Source organism: Chiloscyllium plagiosum, unplaced genomic scaffold (genome assembly GCF_037043375.1).
Source record: "Chiloscyllium plagiosum isolate Xiang-an unplaced genomic scaffold, Cpla_swu_hap1 HiC_scaffold_6, whole genome shotgun sequence".
NCBI classification, from domain to species: Eukaryota; Metazoa; Chordata; class Chondrichthyes; order Orectolobiformes; family Hemiscylliidae; genus Chiloscyllium; species Chiloscyllium plagiosum.
This window is the reverse complement of record NW_028270144.1, coordinates 2,371,706-2,389,645: the sequence shown is the minus strand read 5'-3', so window position 1 is coordinate 2,389,645 and position 17,940 is coordinate 2,371,706. Positions and strand designations below refer to the sequence as shown.

General features: G+C 39.3%; 1 protein-coding gene across 1 annotated transcript in view; it reads left to right on the top strand.

Moving 5' to 3' along the window:
• Positions 1-7,351, top strand: part of tmem123 (transmembrane protein 123) — a 29,305-nt gene extending 21,954 nt beyond the window's left edge. Inside the window, exons 3-4 of the mRNA XM_043691127.2 lie at positions 2,026-2,179; positions 5,960-7,351. Coding sequence (XP_043547062.1) covers positions 2,026-2,179; positions 5,960-5,984 — 179 coding nt within the window. The 3' untranslated portion in view covers positions 5,985-7,351. The remainder of the gene's footprint in view (positions 1-2,025; positions 2,180-5,959) is intronic.
• The last annotated feature ends 10,589 nt before the right edge of the window (positions 7,352-17,940 follow it).

Genomic DNA, 17,940 nt, shown 5'->3' with positions numbered 1-17,940 from the left:
CAACTGCTTTACCTTCATCCACCTGTTTTGTCATCTTCTCAAAGAACTCAATAAGGTTAGTGAGGCACGACCTACCTTTCACAAAACCTTGTTGACTATCCCTAATCAAATTATTCCTTTCCAGATGATTAGAAATCCTATCTCATAAGCTTTTCCAACATCTTGCCCAAAACCAAAGTAAGGCTCACTGGCCTGTAATTACCAGCATTGTTCCGACTTCCCTTCTTAAACAAGGGAACAACATTTGCTGTCCTCCAGTCTTCTGGCACTACTCCTGTTGACAATGATGACACAACGATCAAAGCCAAAGGCTCTGCCATCTCCTCCCTGGCTTCCCAGAGAATCCCATCTAGCCCAGGGGTCTTATCTATTTTAAGATCTTCCAAAATTGCTAAAACTCCTTTGTCATCCTCCATCCCATCTAATCTTGTAGCTTGTATCTCCGTATTCTCACTAACATTGACCTTTCCAATGTGAATACTGATGAAAAGTATTCACTAAGCGTTTCTACTATGTCCTCAGATTCCACACACAACTTTCCACTAATTGGCCCTAATCTTATTTTGGTCATTCTGATAAACCTATAGAAAGCCTGAGGGTTTTCCTTGATCCTATCCGCCAACAACTTCTCATGTCCCCTCCTGGCTTTTCTTTGCCCTCTTTAGATCTTTTCTGGCTAACTTAGCTCTCGAGCCCCCTAACTGAGCCTTTATGCCTCATCCTCCTATAAGCCTCCTTCCTCTGGACAAGAGCTTCCAGTTCTTTAGTAAACCATGACTCTCTTTCTTTGTTGACAACTACCTCCCTGCCTGATAGGTATTTACTTATCAAGGACCCACAGTAGCTGTTCCTTGAATAAGCTCCACATTTAAAGTGTGTCCATCCCCAGCAGTTTCCTTCCCCATCTAATGCATCCTAAATCTTGCCTAATCACATCATAATTGCCTTTCCCCAGTTATACCTCTTTTCCTGTGGTATATACCTATCTCTGCCCATTGCTATTGTAAACATAATCAAATTATGGTCACTATCGCCAAAGTGCTTACCTACCTCCAAATCAAACACCTGGCCGGGTTCATTCTCCAGTACCAAATCCAATATGGCATTGCCCCTTGTTGACCTGTCTACATACTGTGTCAGAAAACCCTCCTGCACACATTGAACAAAAACTGACCCATCTAAAGTACTTGAACTTAAAGTATTCCCAGTCAATATTGGGGAAGTTAAAGCCCCCCATAACAACTACCCTGTTACTCTCGCTCCTATCAAGAATCATCTTTGCTTTTGATTCCTCTACATCGCTGGAACAATTCGGAGGCCCATAGAAAACTCACAACAGGGAGACCTCACCTTTCCTGTTTCTAACCTCGGCCCAAACTACCTCAGTGGATGAGTCCTCAGATGTTATGTCAGCAGCTATAATACTACCCTTGATTAACAACGCCCCACCCCTCCCCCACAAGCACGTACACACACTCAGTTCTTGCTGAAACATCTAAATCCTGGAATCTGCATTCCTGTTCCTCCTCTAGCCATGTCTCTGTAATGGCTACAACATTGAAATCCCAGGTACCAACCCATGTATTCTCATACAAAGCATTTGATTCAGGAATTGATGGTAGTCTTTTTTTTTCTGCCCATCTCCAATATGTTCGGTGGTACAATTTCAGGTGGGAATGTGTGTACGTTTTTACCCCTCCCTCCCTATTATGGAGCATGATAGGCTTGTTAGTGCTAGAAATAGGAACTGTACAACCTGTAATCTGGGCCAATATTTGCCCTTGTACAATAATTAGGGGCTTGAGATAATATGAGCCCTTTCAAATGATAACAATTAAAAATCCTTACCATACCATTTCTTTACAATCTCGATGTGTTGTGAAAGCTGAATTTATTGATCTGAGTCACTGCTTCAGTTTTGGCTTTATGATCAGCCATATAAAAAACAATTTGTTCAAAACGATGCACAGCCAGTTTCTATTAAACATCCTTCTTATCATTGCTATTACTCTGTTGCTTTCTCAGGTACTGATATTACTACGACTGCCTTGTCCATTGTTTCACATTTTGATATTGGAAGCTTTACAGGCGGTATTGTGTTGGCTTTGGCTGTCATAGCTGTTTTCTACCTTGGACGAAGATTTTGCATTTCCAGAAGTGGCACTCGGTACAGAACCATGTAAGAAACCCATATCATGTATAATACAAATAGCGCTGTTAAAGATTTCTCTCTTCGCGTTGTTAAAAATTCCAACCTTAAGATGACTCAATAACACAATAAGTGAGTATATGATTCAAGCTGCAGGTTCAATCACTGGTCTGTGAACTATAAGACCATAAGCATAAGACAAAGGAGCATAAATTAGGCTATTTAGCCCATCGAGTCTGCCCTATCATTCAGTCATAGCTAATAAGTTGCTCAACCCCATTCTCCTGCTTTCTCCCCATAGCCCGTGATCCCCTTGATGCTCAAGAACCTATCTATCTCAGTCTTAAATATACTCATTGACCTGGCCTCTGCAGCCTTCTGTGGCACGAATTCCATAGATGCACCATTCTAAAAGGTCTTCCCTTTACTCCAAGGCTATCCCCTCGGGTCCTAGTCTCTCCTACCGATGGAAACGTCTTCCCAACATCTACTCTGTTCAGGCCATTCTGTATCCTGTATATTTCAATTAGATCCCCCCATCCTTCAAAATTCCATCAAGTCCTCAAATGTTCATCATATGTTAAGTTTTTCATTCCTGCAACTATTCTTGTGAACGTCCTCAGAACATACTATGGGGCCAGTACATCCTTCCTGAGATATTGGGCCCAAAACTGCACTCAATACTCCAATCACTGTTGGAATATTGCATGCAATTCTGTTCTCTTCCTATGGGAATGATGTTGTGAAACTTGAAAAGGTTCAGAAAAGATTTACAAGGATGTTGCCAGGGTTGGAGAATTTGAGCTATAGGGAGAGGTTGAATAGGCTGGGGCTGTTTTCCCTGGAGCGTCGGAGGCTGAGGGGTGACCTCATAGAGGTTTATAAAATCATGAGGGGCATGGATAGGGTGAATAGACAAAGTCTGTTTCCTGGGGGTGGGAGTGTCCAGAACTAGAGGGCATAGGTTTATGGTGAGAAGAAAAGATAATAAAAGAGATCGAAAAGGCAACTTTTTCACGCAGAGGGTGGTACGTGTATGAAATGAGCTGCCAGAGGAAGTGGTGGAGGCTGGTACAATTGCAACCTTTAAAAGGCATCTGGATGGGTATATGAATAGGAAGGGTTTGGAGGGATATGGACCAAGTGCTGGCAGATGGGACTAGATTGGGTTAGGATATCTGATTGGCATGGACAGGTTGGACCGAAGGGTCTGTTTCCATGCAGTACATTTCTATGAGTCGATGTGGCCTTGTCGAGCCTCAGAAGTACATCCTTGCTTTTATATTCAAGTCCCCTCAAAATAAATGTCATCATTGTATTTGCCTTCCTAACTACTGGCTCGACCTACAAGTTTGCCTTGAGAGAATCCTGGACTCAAACTCCCAAGTCTCTTTGCACTTTAGACTTCTAAATTTTCTCCCCAATTAGAAAATAGTCCATGCCCCTCTATTCTTCCTACAAAGGTGCATGACCTCACACTTTCCCACGTTGTCTTCCATCTGCCACTTCTTTGATCATTCTCCCAACTATCCAAATCCTTCTGCAGCCTCCCTGCCCTCTCAGTATTACCTATCCCTCTATCTGTCTTTATGTTGTCGCAAAAGTAGCCAGAATTCTGTTATTTCATCTAGATCATTAATGTATAAAGTGAAAAGTTGTGGTCCCAACACTGAGATTTATAGAACACCACTTTTGGCACCGGCTGCCATCCTGAAAGGACCCTTTTATCTCCACTCTGCTTTCTGTCAGACACCCAAGCTTCTATCCATTCTAGCACCTTTCCTCTGACACCATGGGCCCTTATTTTACTCACTAGCCTTCTGTGCGGCACCTTGTCAAAGGCCTTCTTGAAGGTGGATACATCCATTGGCTCTCATTGGTATAACCTGCTTGTTACTTCCACAAATTCTAGCAGATTTGTCAGGCATGGACTCCTCTTGATAAAACCAAGCTGACTTTGCCTTATTTTACCATACACTTTCAAGTATTCAGAAATCTCATCCTTCATAGTGGATTCCAGAATCTTACCCATGACTGAGATTAGGCTAATCGGTCAGTAATTTTCCATCTTTTGCCTTACTCCCTTTTCAAACAGGGGTGTCACATTAGCGATTTTCCAGTCCTCTAGTGATTCCTGAAAGATCACCACTGATGCCTCCACTACCTCTTCAGCTATCTCCCTTAGAACTCTGGGGTATAGTCCATCTGGTCCAGGTGATTTATCCACCTTCAGGCCATTGTGTTTCTAGATTTGGAGGTGCCTGTGTACAAAGTTAAAAATCACACAACACCAGGTTATAGTCCAACAGTTTATTTGGAAGCACAAGCTTTCGGAGCTTTCATCAGGTGGTTGTGGAGTATAAAACCATAAGACACAGCTTTTATAGTAAAAGTTTACAGTGTGATGTAACTGAAATTATACGTTGAAAAAGACCTGGATTGTTGGTTAAGTCTCATCTTTAAGAATGACCATGTTGGTTTCAGTTCTTTCATAAATCTCAGAACTTTATAAAGTTACATTCTCAAGTGAACCTATTGCTCAAGTTCACTTGAGAATGTAACCTTATGTAAATCACAGAACTTTTTTAAAGAAAAAAATCTGCCAGTTTCAAGCTAATGTTTAGAGTCTAAATGAAGAGAGTTTCAGCTCTGATGAATAGTCATCTGGACTCAATGTTAGCTTGCTCTTTCTCCGTGGATGCTATCTGACACATTGAGAGCTCTAGCATTCGTTATTTTCAGTACAGTTTCCAGCATCTGCAGTAGTTTGTTCCTGTCAGTTTCAACAATGAGGAATGAAATTTCAAAGCTGAATTTACCAACATCAGATTAAATACGAATATCACCATCTTACTGTATTTCTTGACATACAGGTTCAGTGAGGTATGTTGTGATTACATCATTTTGCTGATGTGAAGGATGTTTATGAATAATGGTATCATTGTTTTCCTTAATTAGTGACTGCCATAGAGTCAATGACCTACCTTTTCGAATACTATACTTTTTATATTTTAAAGAAGTTAAACTTTATTTGAGTCTGACCTCTTGCCTCTGGTGTTTCCATCTCTGAATCTATTTGATGGTGTAATCCCTCTAAATGAAGAAGAAAAATTGCTGCAGCATTTGCAGACAGAAGAAAAACATAACTTGTTCAGAATTTCTTTTATTTCAAACTTGTAATTTAATCTCATCAAGTAAGAAGGCTCTTTTTGTTCATTCTCTTAACACCTAGGCTTTGCTACATTTCTGGCATCTAGAATTTTCTAGTAGGGTTCAGATGTCAATGACTGAAAATGGACTGAATGATAGTTCATTATTCATACATTCTTCATAATCTTGCCCAAATATGAATGACTACATTTAACATCTGCATTTCTGTCTGGCAGAAAGCCTATGAATTGGTAACTTAAGTCAGGGACCTTAGGATTGTGTCCATTGTCAAGATTTCAGGACTCACTCATCATAAAATGTGTTTCTGAACTTATCCAGAACTTCATAGATTTCTTAAAGGAAAACAAAAATTTCTGGAGCAACTCAGCAGGACCTGGCAGCATCTGAGAAGAGAAAGCAGAGTCATTGTTTAGAATCTAGTGGGTGGAGAATCATTGGACTCAAACCAATGACTGTCCTTTCTCTACAGATGCTGCCAGGCCTGGTGAGGTTCTCCAGTAACATTTTTGTTTCAGGTGTCCAGCATCCTCAATCGTTGTTCTTTGTGGATTTTTTTCATTTGTTGGTTTTAATTTACATTTACTTCAAAATGTGGTTTACTTAATTTAAAAAGCACTAACTTTTTTTTATATATTCCAGTGAAGAAACTGAGGCAATAATCTAAGCATCAAATATGAAAACTCCCAAGGGATAGCATTGCTTTTTCCATGAATTGGAATCTATGATTGCAAGATTTGTCTTTTCATTAAAATGTCTGTTCAGATTTTTGCATATTAAATTACTGTCTTTTTCCATAAAAGTTTCTACCCAAGAGCATTGTTGCATTGGATTAATGTTTTTAGATTTCAAAACATGAGATATAATTTTAAAATCTGCAAGTGCCTCTTAAGCTTAACTAGTTATCTAGTGACCAGGTGTCAGACTTTGAAGCTGTAGTCATGACTATGAAAGCACAAAGTATGGATTTCTTTGGATATAATCTAATTGGTACAAAAACAACCTTCTTGTTTCCCTTCAAACTTTAGGTTTTCTCATTTGGCTGAAATGTCCAAAACCAAAGCTTTAGTTTTTTTTATTCAAGGCCATTGTCTCTAATGTTCACTCTATATATAGCAATCAGAATGTCAATAGAACTTTGTGCAGAGAGAAACCCTATCTAAGTTGTACCTGCACATTAATAAATTACTTCTGTTTTATGACTGTTGATTTTACTGCGTAAGATTTTTAATAACATCCCTTTAATATTTTACTGGTCATGTCTACACTTAAAATATATTGAAGGATTTCTTGTGAAAGACACCAGTTATAATTTCTAGTTTCTCAACTATGTTTTACTAGGTTTTTGTTTGTTTCATTGCTTAAAAAATAATTTTAACTTGTTTAAAAATAATGTTGTTTTCTGTACTGATTCTTTATAAGGCAGATGGGTGTTAAACTATTCCCACTGTTTCAAAATAAAGGCTTTTATTTAAACTATCAACTATGCAACATGTAAAGCATCCTCTTTGAGCTCTTTTGAGCAAGTGTGTTGTTAGAAATTATAATAGTTTAAATATTTTCTGTGTAAGCTGCCTTCTCTGTTTCTTGCACTGTTGAAGTTGCAAAATTGCATTATTTAGAACCTGTACAGAACTTGTTAAAATTTATTTTAGTAATGTATATTCCTAATGACTTGATTCCAGCCATTTTGAATCAGATTACTCTTACACAAAAAGGATTATCTACAAATTGGGATGAACGTACATAAATATGAATGGATAATGTCATATATTTTGCAGTTTCAAGACAGTAAACATTTTAGACCAGGCGTTGTACGAACACTGAACTTGGATTTACGTATTTTTACTCAGCTGCTTCTAAAAGAAGGTGTTGTTGCCACAAGGAATCAACAGATTTAAGTTAATGCCTTGTGTGAGCTGAGGTGCTATAATCACTATCAGCAAGCAACCTCAAAGTATTATACAATCAAAGCACTTTTATAAAAATGACTGCTGTAGTTGTGAAAATAATTAAAAAGTTTTATTGATTCTTTATTGATTTCAAGGCTGCCTTCTTTAACTCTATTGTGTTATTACACAGAATTTGCCATGTTTCAAACACCATACTCTTTCTAGCTTGCAATGGTGCTGAGATTGCATGGTAGAGTCTACCTCGTTACCATTTTGGTGCCAGTATAAACCATGCCCAACGACACCAATTCTAGCATTGGCAGTTCTGAGCATTTTTTTTTTGCCCAAAATGTCACATTCAGGAGAGATGTTAGGGAGCACTTCTACACAGAAAAGGTCATACACATTTTGAATTTCCTTCCATGATGCTAAATCAGTTGTTAACTTTCAGTCTGATGAAGATAAGTTTTGTTATGGGCCAAAGGCAGGTACGTGGAGTTAGGTCACAGGCTTGTGAGGGGCTGAAGAGCGTGCTGATCTTATGTTCCTTTATAGATTGATAGATCGTTAACTGCTCCATTTTCTGACTGGCTGTCAACCTGCATATTTTTAAGATTCTCTCCATACATTTGATTAGCAGGTAGCCATTCAGATGAGAAAAAGAAACCCTAGGTGAGAAAAGCTGGCCAAACTACAGAAGTGGCAGGGATGTACTGTGGATTTTCACAAAGCAGAGCTGGAAATATTTTCAGATAAAATTACTTAAATCAATGTTATCTGTAGAAAATTTTTAACTTCAAGTGTGGTTATGACCATAGGGTTTAATTTTAGTAGAAAATGCTATATGTACACCTAACATACACTCTACCACCACCTCAGCAATTACAGATGGGGAATAAATACCAGGCTTGCCAGCTAGTGGTGATATCCTCAGTATGATTTTTGATATACAAAGAGGATTTTTGATTTATTTATTTTAAAATCTACTAATTAGTAACCAAAGGAAAACATTTAAAATACTTAATGCTTTCATCTTGACGACAAATGTTTAAAAAAACTTGCATTTGAATAAAGTAAGTGTTGAGGTGAAAGTTTTTTTAAAAGTTAATCTGAAGGTGGGGTATCCAAATCTCATTTTTAATTGGTTGGTAATTAACAGTCGACAACACTGACTTATGTTACAGTGCTTCAAAAAAAAATAAAATGAGCGACAATATATGTATTTGTTCAATATAAAAGATATTTTTCTTGCCAAGAGATGTTATGGTAGTCTTTGTCCTCTGAACAGCTTTGACAATAGACAATAGGTAGTAGGCCATTCAGCCCTTTGAGCCTGCACCACCATTCATTAGGATCATCCACAATCAGTATCCTGTTCCTGCCTTATCCCTATAACCCTTGATTTCACTATCCTTAAGAGCTCTATCCAACTCTTTCTTGAAAGTATCCAGAGACTTGGCCTTCACAGCCTTCTGGGGCAGAGCATTCCATATATCCACCACTCTCTGGATGAAGAAGTTTCTCCTCAACTCTGTTCTAAATGGCCTACCCCTTATTTTTAAACTGTATACTCTGTTCTGCACTCACCCATCAACAGAAACCTGCTTCCTGCCTCCAGAGTGTCCAATCCTTTAATAATCTTATACATCTCAATCAGATCCTGTCTCATCCTTCTAAACTCGTGCATACAAGCCCAGTCACTCCAATCTTTCAACATATGATAGTCCCGCCATTCCAGGAATTGACCTCGTGAACCTACGCTGCACTCCCTCAATAGCCAGAATGTCCGTCCTCAAATTTGGCGACCAAAAGTGCACACAATACTCCAGGTGCGGTCTCACCAGAGCCCTGTACAGCTGCACAAGGACCTCTTTGCTCCTATACTCAATTCCTCTTGTTATGAAGGTCAGCATATCATTAGTTTTCTTCACTGCCTGCTGTACCTGCATGCTTGCTTTCATTGACTGATGTACAAGAACACCTAGATCTCGTTGTACTTCCCCTTTATCTAACTTGACTCCATTTAGATAGTAATTTGCCTTTCTGTTCTTGCCACCAAAGTGGATAACCACACATTTATCCACGTTGAACTGCATCTGCCATGCATCCATCCACTCACCTAGCCTGTCCAAGTCACCCTGTATTTTCATAACATCCTCACATTTCAGCCTGCTGCCCAGCTTTGTGTCATCAGCAAATTTGCTAATATTACTTTTAATACCTTCATCTATATCGTTAATGTATATTGTAAACAGCTGCGGTCCTAGCACCAAACCTTGTGGTATCCCACTGGTCACCACCTGCCATTCCTAAAGGGACCCGTTTATCACTACTCTTTACTTCCTATCAGCCAATTTTCAATCCAAGTACCCAGTATTTTGTCCCCAGTACCATGTGCTCTAATTTTACTCACTAATCCCCGATGTAGGACTTTATCAAAGGCTTTCTAAAAGTCCAGTACACAATAATTCTCCCTTGTCCATCTTCATAGTTACATCCTCAAAAAAATCCAGAAGATTAGTCGAGCACGATTTTCCCTTCATGACTCTGACCTATCCTGTTACTGCTATCCAAATGAGTCGTAATTTCATCTTTTATAACTGACTCCAGCATCTTTCCCACTACTGACGTCAGGCTGACCGGTCTATAATTTCCTGTTTTCTCTCTCTCTCTCCTTTCTTGAAAAGTGGGACAACCCTCCAATCCACAGGAGCTAATCCTAAATCTATAGAGCATTGGTAATCATTTTCCAATGTGTCCACGATTTCTAGAGCCACCTCCTTAAGTACCCTGGGATAGACCTAACGGTCTCTCCAACACCATTTCCTGTCTAATATAAATTCCCCTCAGTTCATCCATTACCTTTGGTCCTTCAGCCACTATGACATCTGGGAGATTGCTTGTGTCTTCCCCAGTGAAGACAGATCCAAAGTACCTATTCAACTCTTCTGCCATTTCCTTGTTCCTTTTGTAGTGGCAAATTGTGAACAATTAATGCTGGTCTTAACAGTGATGCCCATATCTCATGAATGAATATATTTTTAAAAACAGTTGGGATGGCAAATTTTCAAAGCTAGCAAAATTATCCAGGTCTGAACTTTAGATGGTCTTATATACTGAATAAAGTGAAAAATTATTTACTAAAAGCATTCCAAAAATCCACTGAAAACATCCATGTTGCATAACGTCATTATAAAAAAGAAATTTGCCTAAGAAAGGGAGCAGTTTACACAAAAGACACACCTGTTCCTTTAATGCCCATTTTCAACACCATTCTAAATACATTGGCATTTGTGAATCAAAACAGTAATAAAGCAATCACACATTTGGTGGTAGATTTATTCACAATGTGGATTTTCTTGGTTTGGAAATTGTTCCATATTACTAGATAAAGCACTTAAGCTCCAACCACACAACACTTATCCACCACTTGAACTTCTTCCTAACTTTCCTCATTCATAGCCTTTATTCATTTATCCACCATATCTAACTACCCATTAAATGTATCCATATTATCCCCCTTCACATCATTGCCACTCTGTGGATAAAGGAGTTTTTTTCAAATTTCCTATTTGATTTTGTGGTGAGTACCATAATGATAAACTCTTGTCCTTCAGTGAGAAGATTCTTGCCTATGCTATCGAATCCACAAGTTTAACAACCTCTGATAGATAAGCCTTCAGCCTCTTTTTGAAAAGAGAATGAACCTGTTAATTTGCTTCTGATTATAAACTCACTTTTGGTGTCATCCTTCTAACTCTTACACTATTTTTACGTGGTGGCCAAAGCTATACACAACAATTCAATGTCTAACCTAATTAAAGTTTGATAACTTTTACATAACTTTCCTACTTTTCTGACCCTCCAACAATAAATCCATGTGTTTCATTTGTTTTTATAGCCTCATTAAGCTTGTGTTGCAACTTAACTGATTTGTATATTTTCCTCAACACTTGTTATAGGACATATTTATTTTTGTAAAATTTATTATTACCCCTTTTCATAAGACCATAAGATGTGGGAGCTGAAGTAGGCTATTCGTTTTATTAAGTCTGCTCTGTTATGAAATGGATAATCTGATATTTCTCAATTCCACTTTCCTACCTTTGCCTCTCAGCACTTTTCAGCTGGTGTGCTGCAGCAAGGTGAATAGTGTGTCGCAAAATTCAGGAAGCACTCCTGCTTTACCTGAACGTCGAGACTACTTGTGTGCTTCCGATCTCCCCCAGAGCCTCTTGTTTATTATTGAAGGCGATATCTGCTGATGTTCGTTAACATGCATGTGCCTCAAAAGGACGATGTGCTCGGTTATACAGCCTGCTTGTTCATCCACAGGGCCAGACATTTGTCTGAGCATGCACAATAATCGTATGTCATATTTCCAGCAAGGAGCTGCACTTGCAGTAAAAAGGCGTGCAATTGAAATAGCCGGTGAATTGGTCTATCTACCTGAACACGTTTACAAGTTAGCAAGGACTTTAAAGTGAATATTTTTGAAATTTGTTTTAGTTAAGCCATTCATTTAAAACTTAGATTCTAAGTAGTAATGAATATGTTTCTTTCAAAAGAGGCAATTTCTCTGTTATAACTGTCTGACCCCAAAGAAAAAGAAGCAAGAACCTTTCAGAGACAGTGTAACGAGAGCTAAGTTGTCTTTAGAGTTTCATGGACAGAAACTTGTCCCGCACCTGAATGTGCAGTGAATAATTGACAAACACTACGATGTTATCGAATAAGTTAAGATGCCATTTACAGACAAAACATTTATGTTTTGGCAGTCATGATTTGGAGATGCTGGTGTTGGACTGGGGTGTGCTGAAAATGTGTTGCTGGAAAAGCGCAGCAGGTCAGGCAGCATCCAAGGAACAGAAGAATCGACGTTTCGGGCATAAGCCCTTCTTCAGGAATCGGGCCTATGCCCGAGACGTCGATTCTCCTGCTCCTTGGATGCTGCCTGACCTGCTGCGCTTTTCCAGCAACACATTTTCAGCTCTGATCTCCAGCATCTGCAGCCCTCACTTTCTCCTTGGACTGGGGTGTACAAAGTTAAAAATCACACAACACCAGGTTATAGTCCAACAGGTTTAATTGGAAGCACTAGCTTTGAGAGCGCTGCTCCTTCACAACCACCTGATGAAGGAGCAGTGGTCTGAAAGCTCATGCCTCCAAATGAGCGTGTTGGACTATAACCTGCTGTTGTGTGATTTTTAGATTAGATTACATTCCCTACTGTGTGGAAACAGGCCCTTCGGCCCAAAAGTCCACATTGACCCTCCGAAGAGTAACCCACCCAGACCCATTTCCCTCTGACTAATGCGCCTATCACTATGGACAATTTAGCATGGCCAATTCACCTGACCTGCACATCTTTGGACTGTGGGAGGAAACCGGAGCACACGGAGAAAACCCATGCAGACACGGGGAGAATGTGCGAATCCACACAGGCAGTTGCCTGAGGTTGGAATCAAACCTGGGACCATGAGGTAGCAGTGCTACCATATCTTGTGAGCTTTATTTTCAACATTGGTGTACATAAAAAACCACAGGACGGAGCACTTGTCTGTGGAGCAAGATTCCTCCCAGACCAAATGGCTATGCACACAACTACAGGTTACAGAATTCCAAAAACCCAGTAAATTAAAATATACATTGTGTTTCGTTCTGATCTATTATGTTCACGAATAGTTTGAAACAATTGAGATTTTTAAAATGTGTCTGTGCTCTCAATTGAAGAACTGACTTTTTGCCAGTGGATTTGAAGCATTCATGTTTTTGATCCTTCGCTATCTTGTTTTATGGACTACTTTGCAAACCTTTCTATTAAGGCCATAACTATAGTAAATACAAGTCAATCTAACATTTATTAGCAAACAATTCAGCTGAAAAAAGTGAGCAGAATTGTTTGTCTCATTAAGTGCACCTTGATACTGAAAAGGTTGGGAAGCACTGCTTTATACCTATCTATAGTAAAGCATTCTTCAGTTACCCTCAGTGTTGCAACCAGTCTAACAATTATTTGATTGGCTCCTGTGTAGCTGAACATTTCATGGGTGTGAACAAGACAGACAGAAGCTTTTGGATGGCTGAAAGGATGTTGTCATCGTTCTCCAGTAAAAAAAACTAGTCTGAAGAAAGCCAGTTTATTTTCACCCATTAGTTGCTGTAAGCTGTGGCTTTTAACCAGTAAGTCAGAGACATTATAATTTGTGAACCAGTCACTCTGTACATCCGGTGAAAGTGAATGAACCAAAGAAACGAAAAAAGAACTGAAGATTTGAGAAACAAAAGAAAAAACCCATGGAATGCTGAGGGATGGCATCATTGAACTGCATCCTCATTTTTTTCTCTTCTGCCCATAACACCAATGCATTATGTCTGCTTATGTCTGTTGTGGAGTTTTAGAAGAGGGATAGAGTTGTAGCCATTAGAGGTTATATATTGCCAGTTCATAGTTGTTTGACTGCAGTTAAAACATATTACTAATAAATATGTAATAATTCTTGTTAAATAGAAAAGTCTGATCCATTTTTTCTGTTAACTTGAGTCTATCAGACAGATTAATTGGGGACTTTGCATACTTTGATAACTTTTTAAAAAACCTTGAGACAATTGCTGGATTGTGGGGCTTGACTTGAAATGCACGACCATAATAATATGTGACACCACCTTTTGAAGTGAATTGATTGAGAGACCAACTGTTAAAACTCAGAAAAAGAAATACCAACTTGTTTTAGTTTTGGGGAAACGATGGTATAGTGACAATATCATTGGACTAGCAATTCAGAACTTCAGATTAATGTGCAAGTTCAAATCCCATCATAGTAGACAATGAAATATGAATTCAATAAAAATCTGGAATTAGAGAAGAGCTGACTTAATGATAACTGTGTAACGACTGTCAATTGTTATAAAAACCCATCTAGTTCACTGATGCCATTTAGGGAAAAAAATTCTGTCATCCTTACCTGGTCTGACCTATCTGTGACTCCAGACCCACAGTAGTATGGAAGTAAGGAAGGACCGTGGTATCTGAAAGCTTGCAGTTTCAAATAAACCTGTTGGACCTCTCTGCATTATTGCATATCCCGAGTCATAGGTTAGCAGAATAGTGAAGACGACGTTTGGTATCCTTTCCTTTATTGGTCGGAGTATTGAGTACATGAGTTGTGAGGTCATGATGCAGCTGTACAGGATGTTGGTTAGGGCACTGTTGGAATATTGCATCCAGTCCTGATCTCTTTTCATTTGGAAGGATGGTGTGAAAATTGAAAGGGTTCAGAAAAGATTTACAAAGATATTGCCAGGGTTGGAGGATTTGAGCTACAAGGAGAGGCTGAATAGGCTGGGGCTGTTTTCCCTGAAGTGTTGGAGGCTGAGGGTTGACGTTATAGAGGTTTATATAATCATGAGGGGGATGGACAGGATAAATAGACAAAGTCTTTTCCCTGGAGTAGGGGAGTCTACAACTAGAGGTTTAGAGTGAGAGGAGAAAGATGTAAAAGGGACCGAAGGGGCAGCTTTTTCACACAGAGGGTGGTACGTGTATGGAATGAGTTACCAGAGGAAGTGGCGAAGGCTGGTATAATTACAACATTTAAAAGACATCTGATTAGGTAGATGAATAGGAAGAATTTGGAGAGATATGGGCCAAGTGTTGGCAAATAGGACTAGATTAGGATATCTGGTCAACATGGACAAGTTACACCTGTATGACTCTGTGACTGTAACCTGGTATTATGTGATTTTGGACTTTGTCCACCCCAGTCCAACACCAGCACCTCCACATCAAAGATATCTAATGTTCATCTTCAGAATCTGGCACTGATGGTCACAGATAAACTGCACATTGACAAATTGGAAGCTTTTTTGGTTGATGAAGAGAGATAGGGCAAGTTGAAGATAGGGCACTCTCAAAGCAATGCCAGGTGCAATGTACATACCCTTCATCTGGGGGTTGCCAGTGACATTACAGAATCCTATTGCCTGAGCTATACAACACTTCTCATCATAGGCAGAAACATATAAACTGATATAATCTGGAAAAAAAATGGCATCAGTCATTTCCCAGCTGTATTTGTAGGCTGTAGGGAGGTATCACACAAATATAATTGGAAGGAACAGGGCCCAGACCGAAGTCAGTCTGAGCAGCGACAGCAGCAACAACAGAGCGAAGGAGAGTGCACTAGGGGTGAGGTGATGGGGTGGGAGGAGGCAGAGATGGTGGTGAACAGCAGCAGCCAAATCAATTCCTGAGGAGCAGGGTCAGGGTGAAGTTGTGTGTAAACAGCAGAAATACCTGAGATGAAAACACATGGAGAGAAGGCAGTTGGTTTTTAATTGGCAAAATTCACAGCTTGCTATTTAAACCTTAAGGGAAAAGTATGATTTTTTTTCCCCTCGACGTCCAGAATCTGTTTTTTCCCAACTTTCTCTCTTTTGCCCACATGGTTAGGGGAGCAGGCTATAATTACCATTCCTTTCTATAGCTCTATTGAAATCCTGTAACTCTCTTCCCACCAGCACTCTGAATGTACCTACCATCAGTCCCACCCCCAACCAATGGACAGCAGCAGGGCAAGTGGTATTTCACTATCACCTTCAAGGGCAATTAGGAATGATCAATAAATTCAGAAATTGCTGGAAAAGTTCAGCAGATCTTGCAGCACCTGTGGAGAGGAATCAGAGATAACATTTTGGTTTGAGTCACCCTTCCTCAGTTCTGACATGCTGCCAGCCCTGCTGAGCTCTTCCAGCAATTTCTGTTTTTGTTCCTGATTTACAGTAACTGCAGTTTGTTTTTGCTTTTTATGGCCAAAAAAATTGTTGTTTAGCCAGCATCACTCGCAACCTATGAATGAATTAAAAGAAAAATTGCCTGATTCTGAATAGGATGATCAAAGACTTTGCTATTTCTTCTCTCATTTCCCATAAGGTAATTCTCATTTGGCCCATTAGTCCCTCTAGGGCTATGGGCCAAAAGCTGGAAAATGTAATTAGTCAGACAGTCATATAGATGTACAGCACGAAACAGACGCTTTGGTCCAACTCATCCATGCCAACCAGATATCCTAACCTCATCTCGTCCCATTTGCCAGCACTTGGACCATATCCCTCTAAACCTGTCCAATGCCTGTACACATCCAGATGTTTTTAAAATGTTGTAACTGTATCGGCCTATGTAATTTGTAATTGAACCAGTGTTGCCAGATTTTTGTTGACTGCCACAATGGGCCAAATAGTTTCCTGGACTGTAAACATCCATGAGTCTGTAATATCCTTGGAGACATTTCAACTTGATCTGGAGATTTTTCATTTCTAAAAGATGAGAAACTTATTATTCCTCAATTTTAATTCAAACTAATACTTTATACACCTTCCTTTTGATTGCAGTATCATCCTTCTTATGAAGCCAGATGCAAACTATTCCTTACACACTGTACCAACCTCTCTCGCTTCCACATAAGACCTGATGGTCAAAAACACAACTATTTATTTGCCCCAACCTATCTCTTGTTATTTATGCATGAATTTTTTTCTTGATTTCACTTTACAGAATTTTTCAAGCTCTTTGTTTTTCTAAATTTGCAAGTAAATTTCACCCCACTGCCTTTTACACAGTTTGCTTTTTTTTTTTGACTGTGTACAGCTTTCGGTATCGGTCATAAGCTTCCCATTTTCTTCTTTATCCTGTCCTTTAAGCTTACATCCCGGAGGCTCTGGACTTTTTTTTAGTTCACTCTCTTCCTTCTAGGGAACATGCTTGCTCCAACCTCTCAGTTTCTTGCATGTCTCCCATTGCTCCAAGCAGCTGTTCATCCAAATTAGCTTAATCACAGAATTACTTTTGCCCTAATAGAGAACTTCAATTTTTGGTTTATCTTTATATTTTTCCATGATTATCTTATGTCTAACGGAATGGTGATTATTTCTAAAATACTCCCAACAGATAGCCTTTGTGCTAGCCCAGTTCCACTCTCAAGAACAGAATGACTTCTCTCGATAGGTTTGCTACATTCTAGCTAAAATTAGCGATTTTTGAGAAGATTTGTGGCTCAGGTCAATGATAAGCCCGTAAGTTAGCTCACTGAATTTGAAGGTTTGCTTTCAGATGTTATGTCACCATGACTAGGTAACATCACAGTGAGAGTCTCAGGTGAAGTGCTGGTGATATGACCCACCTCTCTATTTATAGATCTTGGTTTCTTAAGGTGGGTGATGTCATTTCTGTTTTTTTTCCAAGGGAAGGTAGATGGGATCTAAATCGGTGTGTGATAGAGTTCTACTTAGAGTGCCATGCCTCTAAGAATGACCTTGAAAAAAGAACCAGAAATGACATCACCCACCTTAAGAAACCAAGACCTATAAATAGTGAGGTGGGACATACCACCAGCGCTTCACCAGAGACTCTCACTGATGATGTCAAGATTAGAGTGGTGCTGGAAAAGCACAGCAGGTAAGACAGCATCCAAGGAGCAGGAAAATCGACGTTCGGGCAAAAACCCTTCATCAGGAATGCTACCTAGTATGGTGATGAAACATCTGAAAACAAACCTTCAAGCTCAGCGAGCTAACTTACAGACATACTACCTACAATGTTTTCCCGAATGAAAGTTTAAAAAAAAAATTATGCTTCTTTCACATTAATTCTCTTCAAGTTAATACAGACAGATCATTGATATGCAACTCCTAGCACAATATCTTGTCCTTATTTGTTCCATCGCCACTTAACTG